The 19,328-nt window shown below is 36.3% G+C and overlaps 1 protein-coding gene across 3 annotated transcripts; it reads left to right on the top strand.

Moving 5' to 3' along the window:
* Positions 1–1,917: 1,917 nt before the first annotated feature.
* LOC137028683 (C2 domain-containing protein 2) lies at positions 1,918–19,290 on the top strand. 3 transcript variants are annotated; one of them, XM_067397774.1, is made up of 15 exons: positions 1,918–2,984; positions 3,124–3,219; positions 3,468–3,587; positions 6,668–6,769; positions 6,912–7,028; positions 8,352–8,469; positions 9,273–9,381; positions 9,900–9,964; positions 10,378–10,493; positions 10,776–10,932; positions 11,128–11,232; positions 11,412–11,539; positions 12,309–12,591; positions 14,979–15,015; positions 16,674–16,906. In XM_067397774.1, exons 1-15 carry the CDS (start codon positions 2,715–2,717, stop codon positions 16,756–16,758), a joined length of 1,908 nt encoding a protein of 635 aa, XP_067253875.1. In that variant the 5' UTR covers positions 1,918–2,714; the 3' UTR covers positions 16,759–16,906. The 3 variants fall into 3 exon arrangements, with proteins under 3 accessions (XP_067253875.1, XP_067253874.1, XP_067253876.1); XM_067397773.1 differs by lacking the exon at positions 14,979–15,015 and having other exon boundaries at positions 16,674–19,290; XM_067397775.1 differs by lacking the exons at positions 1,918–2,984; positions 3,124–3,219; positions 3,468–3,587; positions 14,979–15,015 and adding exons at positions 5,082–5,434; positions 6,069–6,163 and having other exon boundaries at positions 16,674–19,290.
* The last annotated feature ends 38 nt before the right edge of the window (positions 19,291–19,328 follow it).

Below are 19,328 nucleotides of genomic sequence, written 5' to 3' on the forward strand. Positions count from 1 at the left end.
TGTTTACTGACTAATTACAGTTGCAGTCAGATAGAAGAAGAAGAAAAAAAAAAACATGTTAAACGAGAACAGTTAGTTCACACAAGCGAAGACATCTTACTGACTTATGTTATATTCAAACGTAGAGTTTAAGTGTCGACGTAACGTTACATCTATGCTAGCAATTACAATTAGCCCAAGCTCATTTAATCTGAATATTAATATTTATCGCACTATAATTTACCCGTTCAGGTAGAGTTCAGTTGGCTTTCACTAATTAAAATGCCAAATAAAATGGAAATCAGTTTTGAAAGAAGTTCTTCGATATCCTGTATTTCATGTGCTTCACTCGTTCATGATGATTCTGTGAAGCCCTAAGTTTCACACACTGTGATGACGCGTTTTAACGGTCATCAGCATAATAAATCCTTAAAAATAGTTATATGTTTTTTTTTAATGTAGGCACATTTATAACCCTATACTTTGTATTAAATTACCAAAAAAAACAAAAAAAAAAAACCCGTTAACGCGGGAGTGACGGTAAAAATTACATCTTTCTGTCTTCTGACTGCCGTTATCGATCTCTCTCTATTTTTTCCCCTCTTTTTGAAAGTTGTGAAAACACTATTATGGAGTTTGTCTTCTTATATTCAAGCAAATGGGAACACAACAAATATATATATTTAATGTAGTATTTCATTCACCGCTATTAGAAATACGAAAACGTTGCGAAACGGCGTAGGGATACTTCAGATGTTATATTTCTCTTATCGAATCAAAATATTTAATAGTGATTTCATTATTTGTTTAGCGTGAAAATTAGTTGGATCATAAACTTTAAAGTGAGAATCCAATTATAAAATGCTACAACAAAATGAACAACAAAAATGTTATGTTAGCAATCAAATCTGTTTGTGTTTGATGCGCACTATTTCTCCTTCTGCTTTCTCCATCCGCGCAGATATGCAGCACAGCAAAACAGTCATTTTTAGAGAATTGTTATAATAGGTTTGTTTGTGACATTTGTCAAACAATTATTTAAATTATAAGTTATCTAACGATTGATCATGTTCTGTAATTTTTAAGAAATGATCGACAATATTTACAGTTTGCTTAATGTTATTAACAAATAATGCGTTATAACAACATATATTACATATAATATATAAGTATCAGTGTCGTTCCGGCAACATTTGAGAGTAAATAAATGATTCTGTAAGTCATAATGATGAGAAACTTTTTCATAATAATGAGATTTTTTCCCCCTAATATTATAACACATTAACTCACAATTATCTGAACGTTTATTGTATATAACTAAGAGAAAGTTTCTCATTGTTATGATATAGTAAGTCATTATTAGGAGAAATGTTCTCAATATAATGAAATACTAAATAATTATGAGATTTTATAGTTATCTCTTTATTATGACTGTAGCACAAACGGGCTTCCATAGGTATGGCGAACGATCTGGCGAAAAGATGCCTAAGGAGAATTCATTTTTTTAAACCATTAAACTGTTTAAGAATAAATAGTGAATCACCTCTTTTTTTAACCTGATTCTAAAAAATAGTCAATCTTATTTATATATATGCTACTTTGGGAAATTAGGGTTAGGACTAATGTGAACAATTAAATTGTTTTAACCACACAACTCTCAAATTTTCATATTCAAACTGCAAAAATTGCCATATAAACAAAGAAACGCCCATTGTTCAAATGGTGTGTAAAGAAATGTCACAAGAGTCAAGACCTTTGTCTTTTTCTGCTACGCATAAATTCCCCATATGGTAATATAAAGAAAAAATATTCTTATTGATAAATTAATATTTTTGTCAATATATTGTAATTAATTTCATTAATTTATTTATTTTATATGAATTTGTATTATTTTGAAAACTGCGGTGGGGACTTTTATTTTGTCTCGTCTGGTGACGGTGATGTAGGAGAGAGAACCTCAACGCAAAGCTAATAATCCTAGAAATCAGAGGTGTGTGTCACACACAGCCCCTCTCTTTTTATCTCTCTTCTTACACTCACGGGAGGATGAGCAGTCCCGTTATAGAAGATGAGAACTGCACTTAATTTCACTTTTTAAACTCTTTTTTTTGTTTTCTGTGGGATAGTGCTCGGCTAATGCGATGGTAACGTGGCTCATCAACAACACCGGGGGATTTTCAGGAACTTTTTTCACCTCGGGTACTCCGGATCTAATGCTTTCATTATTTAGAGATGTCTTTAAATAGCCAATAATTGTCCAAGAGAGGTCTTTAATGTATATTATTAAGTATATTTTTTTAAACCAGCAAAAAAATTTAACATTTAAGCTGCTTGTGTCCGCTAACATACGATTTAATCAGTTAAAATCTCGCAGATTCATTCACACCCGGTTTACTGTGACTAGCGTATGTTGAAATTGCTACTTAGTGTGTAAGTACTTGTGCAGATGCTCTAATATTATGAATATCACGTTTAATAATTGTATTTTGTTAAAAAAAGAGATTTATCTGTCGCTGTCGTGCCGGTTGAAGTGAGATTTACGAGCCTCAATCCACCGTTCGCGTGTTTTCCACCCACCATCCCTTCGTGAACTTTCATTTTTGCTGCTTGTGAAGGTGTTTTATTAGCCAGTTCTAGGAAGGAAAGTGTCGTTATATTGTGTTGAGATGCGGAAGGGTGAGGAGCAGAGCTGAGGGTAAACATGTTAAGGGTTTAAAGTGAATGGCTCGGTGATCATGTCGTCTATGGATGGTGATTTCTCCTGGGTGGGTGACTGGCAGTGGCTCTGCATGGTCACTCTCTTTCTGGCCTCGGTTGTCACTTTGGTTATATACTTGGTGCTGTATTTTTCCAATGAACCTCCTGCTGGGAAAACACCTCTCAGTCATGTGGATTCAGAGGAAGCTGATGGGATTTTATGTTGGGTGCTGTCTCTGAAAAGCTGGAAGAGTCAATGGAGAAGAGCCTGGTTTAGGGGCCTCAATGAAGAAGCTCGTAGATCACAGGTTGGTTTTGTAATTCTCTGTATCTTTCTCTCTATATATTGTTAGTCTTTAAAATTGCACATGTGATTTCCTTATAAGTTGAGTGTGTTTTTTTTTTTCTGCTTATTGTATTACTTTGGTATTTTGTTCCTCTTATTAGAGTGGGATTCAGCTGACCTTTGAAGAAGATGGTGTCCAGTCATCAGAACTGGCTTTGGACCAGATTTCAAGCTTTACAAAAACACCCGGTAAAAAGGTAAGGGCGTGCTTTGAATGTTTATACACACTAACCTATATGTGGATCTCCCTACTTGCCTGTGTGAACTGTATTTACGTTTGCATGTGTTGAATCAAAATAGAGATATGAGTATGATATAAGACTTCTGCTTTTGACATGCGCCCTGTTTGTTGATTCAGAAAAATTATTAGCAGCGTTATGACTTGTTAAAATGTTAGGTTATTTAAAATTCCCACCTCTTAGTCATAGTTGGTTTCTTTTTGCAGAATGTCCTGTGTCAGGTGGTTGGAAACAAGCTGCAGTTTTCTCTCAGTGTTTTACCGAGTTCAACATCTTCAGAAACCCCCCTGAGATACAGTGTGAAAATATCTCCTCTTCGTCTGCAGGTAAAAACGGATGTTTATTGTGCTTTTTAAAGTCACTTGAGGATGGTTGAGTAAACACACGGCTTTGGCATCTGTTTAACAAGTCATCAAACAAGACAGTCATTCTTTGAATGCTTCCAGAAATATTGACATTGGTTAGGAGGATGATCCAGTTTTTTTAAACATTGGAGTAGACAAGCATCTGTTGTGTGATTCTAGGAAAGTCTGTCACGTGTTTTGTCATCAGAGTAAATAGTTATTTTAATCGCATGGGGATAAATCAACACTATGCTTGTTTGGACTGTACATTCAGTTTGAGTGGAAAGGGTAATGAGTTTTATGAGGAAAATAAATCTAATCTAAAGCAAGTAGTACAGTTTTAGCATTTTGAAATCTGTAAAACCAAGAAATGTTATGATGTAAAAATGAATAATAAATATTTCAGATTCTGTTCGGTTTCTGAGTCACAAATCAAATGACTAAATTTGTGACCATGTAAACTGCTTTTTACAGCTAATAGTTTTGTTATATGCTTTTGATAATTTTTTTTTTTTTTCATTCTATTTTTTGTCATTTTTATTAGTTTTAGTGATTTTAGTACATCAACTTATTTGTATCTTATTTATATCTTTTAGTTGCCAAGTAAACATTTTTCATTTTCATTTAAGTTTTTCATCTAATATTTATTTCAGCTTTATTTCAATCACTGAAAATGATAGTGACACTTTAGTTTAGGGTCCAGTTCTCACTATTAACTAGTTGCTTATCAGCATGCATATTAATAGGATATTGGCTGTTTATTAGTACTTTTAAAGCCTTATTCTGCAACTGCATGACCATTTTGTACAGACCTAAATTCTACCCAATACCTAAACTTAACAACTACCTAACTAACTTTTAATAAGCAGTAATTAGGAGTTTATTGAGGCAAAAGTCATAGTTAATAGTTAGTTAATAGTGTGAATTGGACTTTTATCTAAAGTGTGACCAAAATGATTAATAGTTTTAGTGTTAACACAACGGCTCTGTATGTGTACAGTCATAATAGACCTGTATGGAATGAGGAATAAACACATTTGCCCTTGAATAGGATGTCCATTGAGCTCATGAGAGATGTAACGCTTCATGCACCATCCTGCATGCTTTTGATTTATAGGGCGTGACTCACTCTGCTGTTTTATTCGCCACGGGAATCAGATTAAGTGCCTCGGTCGCGAGAGCTGACTCGGTGTCCTGCCTTTATTTTAATCACCGTTAATATGTCTCTGCCTCAGGAAAGAACACGTGGACTTGCACTAGTACATCCTGCCCAGAATTATTCATGGAAAAGCTTGTACCTCTTGATCAGAGAGTTATTTTAATGTTGCACCACAAATAGCAGTAAAAAAAACAAAAAAAAACTTTAAAGCACAATTTCAGTGTGCAGGGCTGCAGCTTTTTTGTCAGTAGTTGACAATGCATTGTGTTTAAGAGCTCACACCGGCTTTGCTCAATTGAATTACTTCTATTTTTAAACCAATAAGTTCCTCGACTCCTCATTGTCATGCTGATCCTGTTTTAGCCTTAAGTGCATTGAGTGGCTAAATGCGTTTAACCTGTTGTTAAATCTTTCATTTCCGCATAGAAATTCCCAAGAAATCCGTCCCGGATTTATGGTATTCCGTTATAGTGGGCTGTTTTTTGTTCAGGCATGTCCCAAGTGTTCATCGGAATACTGGCCTGTTTAGGAGTGATTGTGTTTATTTTCTATTTGTCATTTCAGCCTATTTCTGGAGGAATCCAAATGGCTGTTGCATATTTTCTGGCTGTTTCCCCTGCTGGTCAAGGCTGGTTACTGGAAAGCTCCCAGCGCTTGTTAGAATGGCTTTGTAGGCTGAATAACAGTATATTTAGGGCTTTTGTTTCTGTTCTAGAGGTCATTGCACTTTAGAGCCCACAGTCACAGAAGAGGTTGTGGAATAACACATTTATTGTTACTACATGGGGTCCAAATATTGGCAGGGTTACAAGTACTGTAAGCAAATATCTTTTCAGGCTAAGACTGAAGTATATCGAATGAAGCATTTCCTGATTATATAAATCACACTGTAAGCCATTACAGGTATTATTAGTGACTGGTTGGCATTTGCTCCCTCTTCATACTATTATTTAATGTGATTTAGGAATGAACTTGAGAGCATTGCATTGGAAAGGAATTTGGAGTCTTGTCATTTTTTCCCTCTTCATTTCACCCAAGTTCAGTCTCCAGAAATGTAAAGCAGTCGTGCTTGGACATGACAGCCCATTCCTCTGTGTGCTGTGGGCCCTGAAGCTCAATGAGCTGTTGTGAATATGAGAATGCTCCGGACCCTTTGTTTATTGTGAGTTTGAAGTAGGCAGTGTTATATTATTCTGTTGTAGGTCGTTGTGTGTTTCTGCCTTTCTGATTTGCAGCAGCTGCATTTATTGTTTAATTTATAGCTGATATTAGGTCAACATAGATCTGTCATCTGTTTATTTCAGTTGGTTTTTCAAGCAGTTTTTCTGAAATTGATTATATACACATATATACACAAGAGCACAAGGTAGAGGATTCTGTATGCAGCAAGCTGACAATGGTAAATAGCCATAAGTTGAAAATTTATTTTTTTGTCATTTATTATTATTAATGTATTTTATTGAATATTGGAGTAATGATCCTGAAAATTCAGCTTTGTCATCACAGGAATAAACTGTTTTAAAATGCATTGAATTGCATTATTGTAATATTTCTCAATATTACTTTTTTTACTGTATTATCTTACTGACCTAAACTTTTGAATGGTAGTGTAAATATATTATTTAAATATAAATATATATATATATATATATATATATTGTAATTTAATGCACAAATAAATGCCAAAAAATGGCCCCAAAAAATCCTAATAATAAAAATAAAAAATAAATAAACAAATAAACAGTTGCTAACATTGTTTTACATGATGGTTGACATTTTAATTTTAACTTTGAGACCTTATATTATTAAACCATGTTAAAATAGGTTTTAGGCTTTACAGTTTTGCACCCTTGTTTTGTCTCTGCGGTTATAAGTAATGCTTGTGTGTGTATTGTTGCCACAGCTGGCCCTACAGATGAAAGAGGTGAATGGGGAGGTGGAGATTTCCTGGAGGGTGCTTCACCTGGACTCTGTAGATTTGCAGCTGATGCCAAGTTTTGCGCAGGTATATTCAGAAATAAACGTTTATGATTAAGCATGGTTCTCATTGCACAGTCTGTCATTTGTAAATCTCAGTAGTTTTTTAAAGGGGTTACTTCTGCTTATTTTTTCGGAAAGCACATGACTTGACTCTGTGTGTATTTCAGGGAGATTATGAGAGTCTAAGTGAAGCAGCTGTGAGCGACAGGCTCAGACAGGTCTTGAATGGAGCTCAAGCATTTGTAACTCTGAGCAGCCGACCTGCAGAGTCTGCAGAAGTCCAGGTACAGCCATGTGCAGATGTCATTAAACGTTTATCGTATCAACATTAGCACTTAATCCTCTTTAAAAGGTTCATATCAGTATCATTTCAAGCAGAAAAGAGTTTTAAAAGCTCATTATGTTTGTCTTAAAGGAATAGTTCACCCGAAAATGAAAATTATCCCATGATTTACTCAGCCTCAAGCCATCCTAGGTGTATATGATTAGCATCTTTCAGATGAACACAATCAGAGATATGTAAGAACGGGGCACAATTTGAGGCCAAAACAAATGCATCCATCCATCCATCCATCCATCCATCCATCCATCCATCCATCCATCCATCCATCCATCCATCCATCCATCCATCCATCCATCCATCCATCCATCCATCCATCCATCCATCCATCCATCCATCCATCCATCCATCATAAAAGTAATCCATACGGTGCCAGGGGGTTAAACTGTTCAAAAGTTTCAGCAATGTGTTTTTTTTTGTTTGTTTGTTTTGTTTGTTTTTTTTAATTGCTAAAGCGAAGTAATAGGTTTTTGCATATAAAATATATATATTTAAAACTTTACTATACTTAACTATACTTTACTTTAACTATAATAACTAGCTTCCGGCAGACTGCTGTACACATCGATTTGCGGCGGAAGTGTACCTTCTGACCTGACGCATGACCCGAACGCAGAAGCACAGAGGATAGAGCAAAACAAAACACTAGTCATGAATTAGAAGTCTAAAACGAGAAATTGAAAAATAAATGTAGGGTGATTTCTATATAAGAAAAGAGGAGCCCTATTTGTTTGAACCACGAGAGGCGTCTAATCTTACAATACTCCTACGTCATATATATCGAATCAGGGGTTTCTTATTTGCTGCTAGTCAATTTGTGGAGTATGCGTATGGTTGTCCACCAGAAGCTAGTTATTTGAATTTATACATTTTTAAATATGGATATTGTTCTTACAAAAACATATTGCTTCGCTTCAGAAGGCCTTTATTAACCCCCTATTTTTATAATGGATGGATTAATTTTTTTGGGCTTCAAAATCTGGCCCCTCCTTAACTACCATTAAGCTTGGAAGAAAAAAGATTGTTTTAAGTAAATCTCTGATTGTGTTCATCTGAAAGAAGATAGTCATATACAACTAGTATGGCTTGAGGGTGAATTTTTGGGTGAACTTTCCTTTAAGGCCTTGAATCATCTGATAAATTTCATAGTATTCAGAGAATTACATAACTTTGGAATTTTCTCAGAATGGAGAGAAAAACACAATAAAGGATGTTGCTGTTGATGTTATGAGTGATAATGTTTTATTTCCTTTGTCCTCTTTAACAGGAAGTAAGGAACAAGACCTTGCAGTTGACCTCACCCCCGAAGCCCCCGCGAGCTCATGAATGGAAACTATTAGTGAAGAACATCCGGGTCACATGCAAACAGGAGGATGGTGCTGCAGGTCCGTGACCAAAAGAGTGGTTCACCGCACACACATAATGCATGTCTTTTTAGTTTTGTTACTATTTAGCCAAATGATTTATGCAGATTTATACAATATTCAATAAAATGCAACATGTATGATGTATATTGGTTTAAACATGCTTTTCAGCATTTGAAATTAAATTTTTCTTTAGCAATTTAGTATCACCATTTTTTTCTTATGTTCATCTCTCTGTCACAGGCAGATGTTTATGACGGACCATTTCTAAACGTATGGTCACATTACAAAGATTCACATCCTTGAAATCCCATATGTTTTGTTGTTTATTAGATGGATCTCATATTCACCACAGACCTCAGCTAATGTTTTATATTGCTTGGATCGAAGAAATAAAGCCAATAACTTGGACAAAGTTTTGTTGTGGGCACAGAGTGCAGGCAACACTTCCCAAAAAGCGCCGCCCCCATGACTTCTTGAGTTAACTGCCTGTGTTTCCCTCAATCAGGATGTCCCTTTTGTTCGGAAATCATTTCCGGAAGTGCTCTAATAGTCTCGCTGCTCTCCTGCCAAGTCACTATTACAGCCTAGCAAGCACTTAACGGATACAACTGGCAGCTCATCCATTTAGGCATAATTCATTTTGGCAAAGAGTTTTTTCTGCATTAGTCAGTCATTTAGCTCAAACAGTAATAGATCTCTTCTCTTGCATCAAATATCTGGTTTTATTTGAGTGGGGTACATGTACATTAGCAAATGAGTCTACTTTCAGAAGGGTATTGCTTGTGGTTGAAGATAATGAACCATTTCTGTTCTGCTTTCAGGCGGCATGAATCCCCAGTGTATCCTCCAGTTGGATGATCCTCCTCAGAAGGTCGCCAGCTCGGTCTTGACTAACACATCCACTCTAGCCTGGGACCAGCCCTTCATATTGTGAGTTGAGGTCCACCTCCCCATTGAATTAACCTTTTTGCCACTGTTATAGAAAAATACAATAGAGAGAGAACAGGAAATTACTGAGAGAGAAAGAGGCGACATGAAAGGGAAATCATGTGAATCAGGCTGATGTTGTAGCGACACTACTGGCTGGGAAACCTGTTTGAATATGAATATATATATATATATATATATATATATTACACACACATATAATATATTAAATATATATATGTATATATATATATAATGTATGTGTGTGTGTGTATTATTTGAACATTTTTTATATTTATTATTATTTTACCATTTTTATCCATTATCCCTTTTCAAAATTGGAAACCTTCAAAAGCTTTGTCAAGATTGTCAACCCACAAATACACACAAAATTAAAAACCAGCAACCATTTCCTAAGACTTTAAAATTAAAATGTTTGGCTTTTTTGGGACATCTTTCAATATTTTAGATGGGAATGCCGCATAATTTATACTATCTCCTGTCTCTGTATGTTTTTGCAGTGAGCTTAGCGGTCGGTCAAAGGAGCTGAACATCCAGGTCGTGGATAACGGCAAACCTCAGGAGAGTAAGTCCACATGACCGAAAATAAACCAGCTTAACGACATAAAAACAGAATAGTGATATCCATTAATCTGGGTCTGCAGAAGCTTGAAGGTCATCTGTGAATTTTAATCTACTTTATGTCATCTGTTTCTCTAAATCATGAAATATCCTCAAAATGCGGTAAAAGCGGTACATTTATTGAGCTAATAGAAGGATACTGTGGTAACATTATGATTTGTACTCTACTTACAGACTGCCTCAGTTACCTCATGTCATTGGCTTTTCACTCTGATTTCTTAACAGGCCAGATGCACTTGTGTGAAATGTTTTTGTCTGTTTATTCAGTGTCACTTTTGCCTCCCTAGGCAAACACATTGATTAAATGATGTGCATTACTTTGATTTGATCAGACATCACTCCCTGTTCTATTCCCAGGTGCTTTGTTAGGGCAGGTATCCGTGCCTTTTGATCTAGTGAAGAAACACCCCAAAGGTCAACAGACCTTTTCACTCATGACCAAAGATCAAGTGACCGGATCACTAACTACTGAGGTAAAATATATCATAATGAGACTGTATTTAGATTCACATCACATTTTAGACTTAATTCTCATATAAATGTCTCCTTTTGTGTACATTGGCCTGAAACTCTTTAATGCTGAAGTGAATTAAAATGCCCTAGCTAATATGCAGAAAGAACTATAAGTAAGCCTAAACTATAGTTTTGTTCAGTTTCCTGTTGTTTCCATTAGCAAATTAAATATGCCACCCTGAATATTTGTTTACCAACCTGAATGAATGAAACCTGAACTTACCTCTTCATGCTCTGTTTAGTTCACCTATCTGGAGCCCAGCGAGGTGCGGAGCTGGCAGACGCCCATGCCGGCCCCTACTAAGAGAGTGGAGATGGACCGTACTGTGATGCCCTGTGGCACCGTTGTCACCACTGTCACTGCTGTGAGGAGCAAACCAGGACGACCTTTGCCACCTGGTACCTTTCATTTGACCTTTTATTCAGTTGTTGATTTTGAGGGAGGCAAATTAGTGGTGGATTTCATCTGAATGTGTTATTTGGGTATTTGTTAGCAAAGTTAAATATGAAGATGCTACAATTGTCATGTCAGTCTCCTAAACCACTAAATCAAAATCTCTAATATGATTATGTTTTTAAAAATCCCTTTTACAGAATCCAAATCGCCCTCGAAAAGTAAGCTGGCGGAGAGAAGGGTGTCGGAGCAGGCGTCGATACTCGGAGCCAAAGTTAGCAAAGCCCTGTCATCATCAGATACAGGTGAGATTTCCAGCATCTATTTCCAAGCTTGTTGACTTCAGTGACTAAATGCATTTCCTTTTATTTCTGCACCACAAGTGCTCATCAGCAACCCCAGAGCAAGCATAAATGCAAAATACCACATTAGTAATGGGTGACATTCAGCATTTGTACACTCTTTTTCTCTCTTTCCTGCACAGAGTTATTGATGCTAAATGGGACCGACCCTGTAGCAGAGGCTGCCATCAGACAGCTCCATGAGTCAGCAAAACAGAAGCTCAAATCTCCCGTCAAAAAGAGCACCATCATCATCTCAGGAGTAACCAAGGTACTGAAAAAGACTTGTATGCATATTTAGTAAGGATGTACAATATATTGGTACCATATCGCTTTTTTTATCGGTATCAGTAGTTATTGTAGATTTAATTGTGCATGCTCATTTCATTTATTTTTACATTTGTATTACCACTGGTGTCATCAAATGCTCACTTAAATGTTTTTTGTTTTTTGTTGTTGTTGTTGTTGTTGTTGTTTTTAAACTAATAATTTAATAAAACTTGTTTAATGCAATATATAGAAAATCTCAAACTGAGTATAATTTTTTTTTTTTTTTACATTTTGTACATTATAATTTTGTGATTCCCAAATTCACTTTAATTCACATTTGATGATTTTGATTTATTTATACAAAATAGTACAAACTTCTAATCCAAGGTCAAGATTATCAACACAAAAATCCACACAAAACATAAAATCAGCAAGCATTTCCTAAGACTTTAAAAATAAAATGTTTGTAGTTTGGAGTTTTGGGGCATCTTTCAATCTTTTTAGATGTTTTTTTTTTTTTTTTTACATTATAATGTTTTGATGCCCAAATTTACTTGGAGCATTTAAAACTGATTTTGATTTTAATTTATTCATACAAAATGCTACAATTTTTGGTATCAGATAGAATTTTTATTATTATTATTTATTTTTTTATTTTTTTCTACAGTTCATGATACTTTGTCCAAGTTACAAAGTTACATCATAAAGCAAGCTCTTTGGCTTTAATTGTCAGTTTCTAATTGAAGCTTTGCTATTAATCTCCTCTCTAGGCCCCTTTAACACAGGATGAGGAGATGACTTTGATGGCAGGATATGCAGCTGCAATGGACGCTTCCATGTCCGGAGCATCTGAGGGCACCAGCAGCGAAGCAGCAGCATTACCCTCAGAAACAGTGACCGAACCCAGCTTTCTCGAACCCGTAGAATCCCTGGTGGGTGCCAATGGCACAGATCATGTGGAGGACTGGGAGAGCCAGGCCGGAGAGGATCCAGATGTGGATAAGTCATCTCTGTCCTTCTGTCCCTCTGAAACGGGTTCTAAAAAAGGAAAAGGTGAGGGGGGAAGACGTGGATAGACTTTGAGCTTTGTGTATGAAGAACAACATTCAGAATTATGCTGAGCTTGGTCTTGAGTTTCTATTTAACCTGTTTACACCTTAAAACTACATAAAGTGCTTTACTAGAGTCATAAATCTGATCACAGGGTTGCATGTGAACAACAAGGTCAATGGCATGCATTTACACCACCGTTCAAAAGTTTGAGAGTCGTTAAGATTTTTAATGTTTTTGAAAGAAGTCTCAATTTGATCACACTGATACATTTGTTTTGCAGGATTTTTTGTTTAATAGAAAGTTCAAAAGCACATAATTTAATTAGAACAACAATACTGTTGTAGCATAAATACATTTACTGTCACTTTTGGAACAAAAGTATTCATTTCTTTAAAAAAAAATCTTTCTGATCCCAATATTTTTAACAGTAACTGTATATGCTAGTGCAGGGGTTTTCAAACTATGGTCGCAGAGTGGGAAAAAGTAGGTCGCTTGGCTGCAGCTAAATTTGCGTTTCAGTGAATGACACACACAGTTTAGTCTTGGGCTCCACTATATACCAACATTAAATAGAAATCGTGATGTTGCTTCGAATCGCAAAAGCCGCAATTTAATTATATAAATATGCGCTGCATGTTTTGAAGACTTGACATAACTGTGAGGGTCTCGGTTCATTATAAAGTGGCTTAGTCCGCGTTATTAATAAGAAACTTGTTTACTTCAATCACTGTGCCGTATTCTGCATGAGATTGCATTACAATGGAGAATTCAAATGTCATTCGGCGCTGTTGTCTTTCAGAGATATATATAGAGTGCGTTGTTTTTGTTCCTTTGTGTGCATTTGGCTACCTACCAACACAAGGAAACTGTCTCTAAAAAGCCTTTCACATGTACACACGGAATGAGCATGAGTGTTTTCCGCGCTGAACACCGCGATGAGTTTAACAACACTCAAAGTGCCAAGTATAGTTCATATCTTGACCGGAGTAAGCATGTTTCAAGTTTATATGAACATATTTCTGTTAATGAAGAAAATAAATGTAAATATTAATTTTGCAATTTTACATTTGTACTAAAAAATTTATATTTTAATTAAATACTCGATTTCTGTCATATCAGACTTTTAGATTAAGATTAAGTTTACAGAATTGACAATTGTTTTCTAATCTCAAATATTTTGGTGGGTCTTGAAGATAGATTATACTTGTCTAGGTGGGACCTGGAATGGATAAGTTTAAAAACCCCTGTGCTAGACTATAGGTAGTGTATAATGTCAATTGGTGGTATTTTGCCCCACAAAATTGTAACAACAATATCATTCTAGAATTATTTATTCTAAAAAGCTGAACTGAATCTTAAACTAATGTCCCACTAAGCCAGAGAGCAAAGTAGTAATTTATTCTGTCATTCGAGTTGCTTAATGTGAACAACCTCCAAAAGAAGACTATAAAAGGCCCTGTTTCCACCTGGTATTAAGATATGTTTTGGTCGATTGGATCACAAGTAGATGAGAGAGACACATACCCATTTCCACCTGGTGTTTTAATCCGTCGCTTTTGTCCACTTTCAACCACTTCTTTCCTGATTTCTTCTGGGAGAAGGTCTAAAGGTGGGTAAATGTAAGTTTGTTTTTGTTTTTGTTTTTTTCTCTAAATTTTTCGATCTAATGGACAAAATAAGCTTGCACAATTTACATATGAACGCGCCCAGAGACAACCGGAAAATATACGGAGAGCCGCAGCTTTCGTTTCTGCTCTGATAGCTCTGCTAGACCATGCCTAACGTGTCTTAGAAATCAGGAATGGTGAGAAAACATTGTGATTGCTACGTTTTTCATCTTCAAACCAAACTTGGGGTCTACAAAGTTTAAATCCCGTCTGGCTAGCTCTCATCCCATAATGTTTAAACATTCAGTCAGTAGACAGAGAGTAGGGGGTCTTTTGTGGCTGTTCAAAACACATTCGGCCACGTGAGTGTTTCCACTACGAAAGCAATCCGGTCAAATGCGTTTTTATCTACCTCTGGAAGTGGTCAAAAGTGGACAAGCTCCAAAAGTTTTAGACACAGTTTACACCAGTATTTAGCGTCATCCACTTGTGATCAACCAAAATGCATCTTAATACCAGGTAGAAACAGTTGGAAAGATTTCTTAAAAAGGAGAATCTCAACCAAATTTAAGTCTGTTAGTGGCATACCAGTAAACACAGAGCTACTAAAATTGTCTTACCTTTGTTTGTGTCTAATATGAACTTTACAGCACTGTCTAGTGTCTGTCTAGTGTCTTTCTGTCTGTACTTGTCTGTTGCGTAATTTGATGACTTTCAATTTCTTTTTTGTCCTCTGTACCTCTCCCTTATCACTTTTTTTTTTTCTTTGCCATCTTAAAGTGGAAACCTGTGCTAACCAGACTTTATTGCTGGAAGAGTAAGTGACCTCTTGAGAAGTCTATAATAGTAAAATTATGTAGACTTCCCTGTGAAATGGTTAACAAACCCTTTAGAAAAAAACTAGTCCATGCTCCAGCATTTTAAACACAAGTTATTACCCTGTATTTGATTAATATGGTTTCAAACTTGAATTTTGGACATGGAGAAAGATTTGACATGCTGTTTGGCTTTTCAAATCTTTGGAGGCAACTCTTATTTTTTTTTTTTTTTTCTGTTTTGTGCTGTTGAACCTTTCATTGTTGGTTCAGTGACAATTTTGGCTCATAACTTGCCCAAACAGCATAAAAAAAATCCAGAAGTTCAACCATCCTGAACTTCTAAGCTGGTGTGGACTGGTTTAGACTGCTTTGATTCTAAAACCAAGCACTTTCGAACATGTTTGCATACTCTGTGTTAGTAGTGTGCTTGTATTCTTTCAGCTCATTTGCATTTGATGCTGCCCAGTGTATTGCAGTAGCATCTTTTAGAGCTGAAAATGATGCACTGATTGCATCACAATTCCATCAAATCTGCTGTGTCTTAATGGAAGTCAATGATACCAAAAGAATATTTGATTACTAATTTTATTGTTTAGCTTCTTGTTGATCAGAGTTTGACCTCCGGAGGGCTGTTTCATAAAAGATGCTAAGAAAGTGAGGATTAAACTCCAAAACCTGACTTGAATTAACCTAACAAATGAGCTGGGGCTAAAGCGGTTTCATAAAAGGTAATTGAAGTTCACGCAGTCCCACTAATTCGATCCAGGTTTATCTAGTCAAGATCATTTCGCGTGCACGCTTTTTTTTTTAAGCAGCCCTAGAGGTCGATCATGGATCAGATCAATCTACCATAGGAAACGGCATACATTTTGTGCTATTTTATGCATTTGAGACATGGTGTTTTTCTAAGTGCATAACTTACTTTTCACAAGTTTATTCTCCATCTGTAAATGTTAGAAAGTCATGCAAATATTTCCATTTTGCTGCTAAACTTCACAGTGAACGAGCGCTGCTGCGCACATGCGCGCTAAACAGACGGAATGCAATAGAAGTGCAACAATTCTAAAATATACATATCGCTAAAATATTTGATGTTGGACATTAAATGTGCCTTATGTACAACTTTAAATCTACAAGTAAGTGTATCTTTATGATAGTAACTGTAAATGGACTATTGTAATGGGGTAAATCAATATACTTTGGTCCAATTACTGAGCTTAGATTCATCTTACCAATTAAAATTTAGTCTTTGCATATTTATTTAAATTTTTCATATATTTTAAAACAATCTAATTAAATAGGCACAAAACATTTAGCCAGTAAGAAAAGAAAACATGTAGGTTACACACACACACAGACATACATTAGATATAATTGAGGTTGATTGGGACACTTTTTCCCAGTCATTTCAATAGCAAAAAGTGTTGCGTTCCTATTGGTCAGTGTTAGAGGAGCTCAGCTTAGCCTGACAGTTAGCCTGCCCCGGATCAGGCAGAGTAACTGAGTTTGAACTAATTTAATTTGTTTTATGAAACAGATAAAATAAGCCTGGCTTGTTTTCTAATCTTGTTTTATGAAACAGCCCTCTGGTTGGCTCAGTGAAGTATGTTAGTGAGCCTGGCTGATTATTTTCTTCTCTCTCTGGCGCCCCCTGTAGGCAGCTTCCTGCACAAGAGTGCCAAGCTATTCTTCAGACGGCGACATCAGCGAAAGGAGCCAGGGATGAGCCAGTCCCACAATGACCTGCAGTACTTGGAGCATCCCGAAGCGGCCATGATGGGCGACAGAGAAAAGAGGACAGCCACCTTCAGGCGCATTATCAACCGCAAGCTTCTGCCCAAGAGCAAGAGCAAAGCCAACGGCACAGTGAGAGAACCACCCACGTGAACTACCCACTCCGTCGCTTTAAACAAGGCCTACATTGAAACTAATAGTTTTTCTAACTTCCACCTTTTCACATTCATTCTCAACTTTTATGCAAGTCATTTCTTGTTTCGTGGCCGTATTTGCCGAAACATCAGCGTCTCAACAATCACCGTTTCGTCAACTCCCCCTCAACACATCATCCACATTCTCATAATGCCAATTTCATTATTAATCATACCACCCAGCTTGTTTTTCTTGATCTTACTCTATGAAGTCCACTAATTTCATCTCTTCATTCATGTAAATGGGCATCACAAGCTTGTCGCTCTCTAAACTCGACGGTTCAGTCGACTTTGACCTTCATCTTTGAACTTTGTATGCAAGAAAGTTTACAGAACAGCATTCAAATGAGCACTCGCTCTCTTCGTCGCACCAAATGACTCAAGAGTCATTTAACCTTATGCAAACAGTGATCATCATGCAAAAGATACTCTGTGTTTGTGGCCTTCTAACCAAAGTGGGATGTGAGGATAACCCTTTCTTGCCATTTACCTAAGCTTTATCCCACTGGAAACCCTCTGGTGACCTGATGGAACCTGGACTATCAGACAAGGGAAAACCATGGATTTGATTTGCACTTCTTTATATGCTCTGAACTCATTCCAAATGCATTTGCAGTGATGTACAGTGAATTCTGGGAAGTTTGGTTGCTCTGAATTAGTTAAAAATTATGTGAAAGACCTCTGCCTTGATGTGAATTGAATATGAGAGTTTTCATTTAGTTAGGGAGACATTTCTGCAGTTTAGGCCATATTTGTCTTTGGGAATAGTGACTTTTATTTCCCCAAATTTGTTAAGTGAAACATTTTCTAACGGAGCATAGCAAAATGTTCTGGGTCGGCACTGACGTGTTCGCTTTGAGACAGGTTTGGTTTTCTATTCATCTTTTAGAGGTGGGAAAATATCAGCTAAAGGTATTATTAGGGTTATTTTATTTTAAATATTCTCTTTTTAAGCATACATTATTCAATATACTGTGTAATTATAGGTCAAATAATGTGCTGATTTTTCTTTCTCTTTTTTCATTTTATTCATTCCACAATGCCACACGTATTTTAAAAAGTTGATGTGAGTGAATTGTACCAAAGGTTTTTAACACTAAGCAAGGGCATTTTCCTATTGAGAAAGACCAGAAAATGCAAGCGCGTTGGCCTCTTGAATTTAGCCATTCAATATGTTCATGATTTTTGAGTTATTTTCCCAAGTGTGGTGTTTCTTTGACTTGTACTCTTAAGCCACCTGAAATGTTAGCTGTGAATGCCAACCAGTTTGTATTTTGGACCTCAACCGTTGAGCCTGTGTGTGCAGAACTGCAGTGGATTTGTGGTAAGGGAGATTCAATAACAGCCTCCATTTGACATTTACTTGAACTCAAGCTTCATATGTAGAAGAAACCTGAATGCCTGTCCATACTGAATGTTGCCAGAAAGAAACCTCAGCAGTCTGGCTGTCAACTCTGTATTTTGGGAGCACTACTGTTCTGTCCCCCCCCCCCCCCCCATTTGTCTGTTGTGTGTTGCCATTTACAGCCTGGATGTTATCATTTCATTTGGTTGTATTTCTTAACAGTCACAAGGTTAAACAGGTATTGAAATGAAAGGAGGCAAATGACGATTTTATTTTTGTCATGCTTGCTAGGCCGTCCAGAGGTGATACAGCCTTTAAATAAAATCTAACACATCAGTCCTCTGTATATACGTATCATAATATAATCATGTGCATTGAAGAACTCCTCATTAACTTAACTCATCTGTGCTTTTTATTGGACTCTGGTTGGCCTCCTTAACCAGAATGTCCTTCGAAATAGTTGTTGTGAATGATAATTGTATCCATGAGAAACTGTTGCTCACCATAACACATTTACCTGCAATATTAAGAACACACATCTGTGTATGGCCTGTGCAGTAAGAATTTATAGAGCTGTTCAGTTTGTAGTCCTAAAACCCTCTGGGATTCTCTGTCAGCTTTTAAGAGTGGTGGTTTGTGATGTAATAAGTCTTGAAAATTAATTACTTGAAGAGACTTGTTTAAATTATACACGTTGCTAAATAAGGACTACCACAAGTATGCTAGTTTACGAATCTCTGTTGTTCTTATATCAATAAAGCTTTAAATTTCACATTTGATGTCTGAGTTTGCAATGTCTTGCTTAATGTGAAAGTCTTTTCAAGTAATGTTAAACAGAACTTTTGTCACTTTTCGAACCCAATAGGAATTTCCTGAGGGAAACTGGCTGATTAGCTTTCTGAACAGCCCTATTATGGTAAACTGATATCTGAGCATAATGAATGCTATGTAGGGATTATGTTCATTAACATATCTTTATTGGTTTGAGCAATAAACACTGACTGAACACTCCTGTGTTTGTTTTTGCTTTCATTTTGGC

The sequence above is a fragment of the Chanodichthys erythropterus genome, chromosome 10 (genome assembly GCF_024489055.1).
Source record: "Chanodichthys erythropterus isolate Z2021 chromosome 10, ASM2448905v1, whole genome shotgun sequence".
Taxonomy (NCBI): Eukaryota; Metazoa; Chordata; class Actinopteri; order Cypriniformes; family Xenocyprididae; genus Chanodichthys; species Chanodichthys erythropterus.

Excerpts from the sequence above, each read along its gene's own strand:
- LOC137028683 (XM_067397773.1), top strand. The coding sequence starts at position 2,715 with ATGTCGTCTATGGATGGTGATTTCTCCTGGGTGGGTGACTGGCAGTGG. Across the intron at positions 7,029-8,351 it reads CAGAGTCTGCAGAAGTCCAG|GAAGTAAGGAACAAGACCTT; the intron begins GTACAGCCATGT and ends CCTCTTTAACAG. Across the intron at positions 12,592-16,673 it reads GGGTTCTAAAAAAGGAAAAG|GCAGCTTCCTGCACAAGAGT; the intron begins GTGAGGGGGGAA and ends CGCCCCCTGTAG.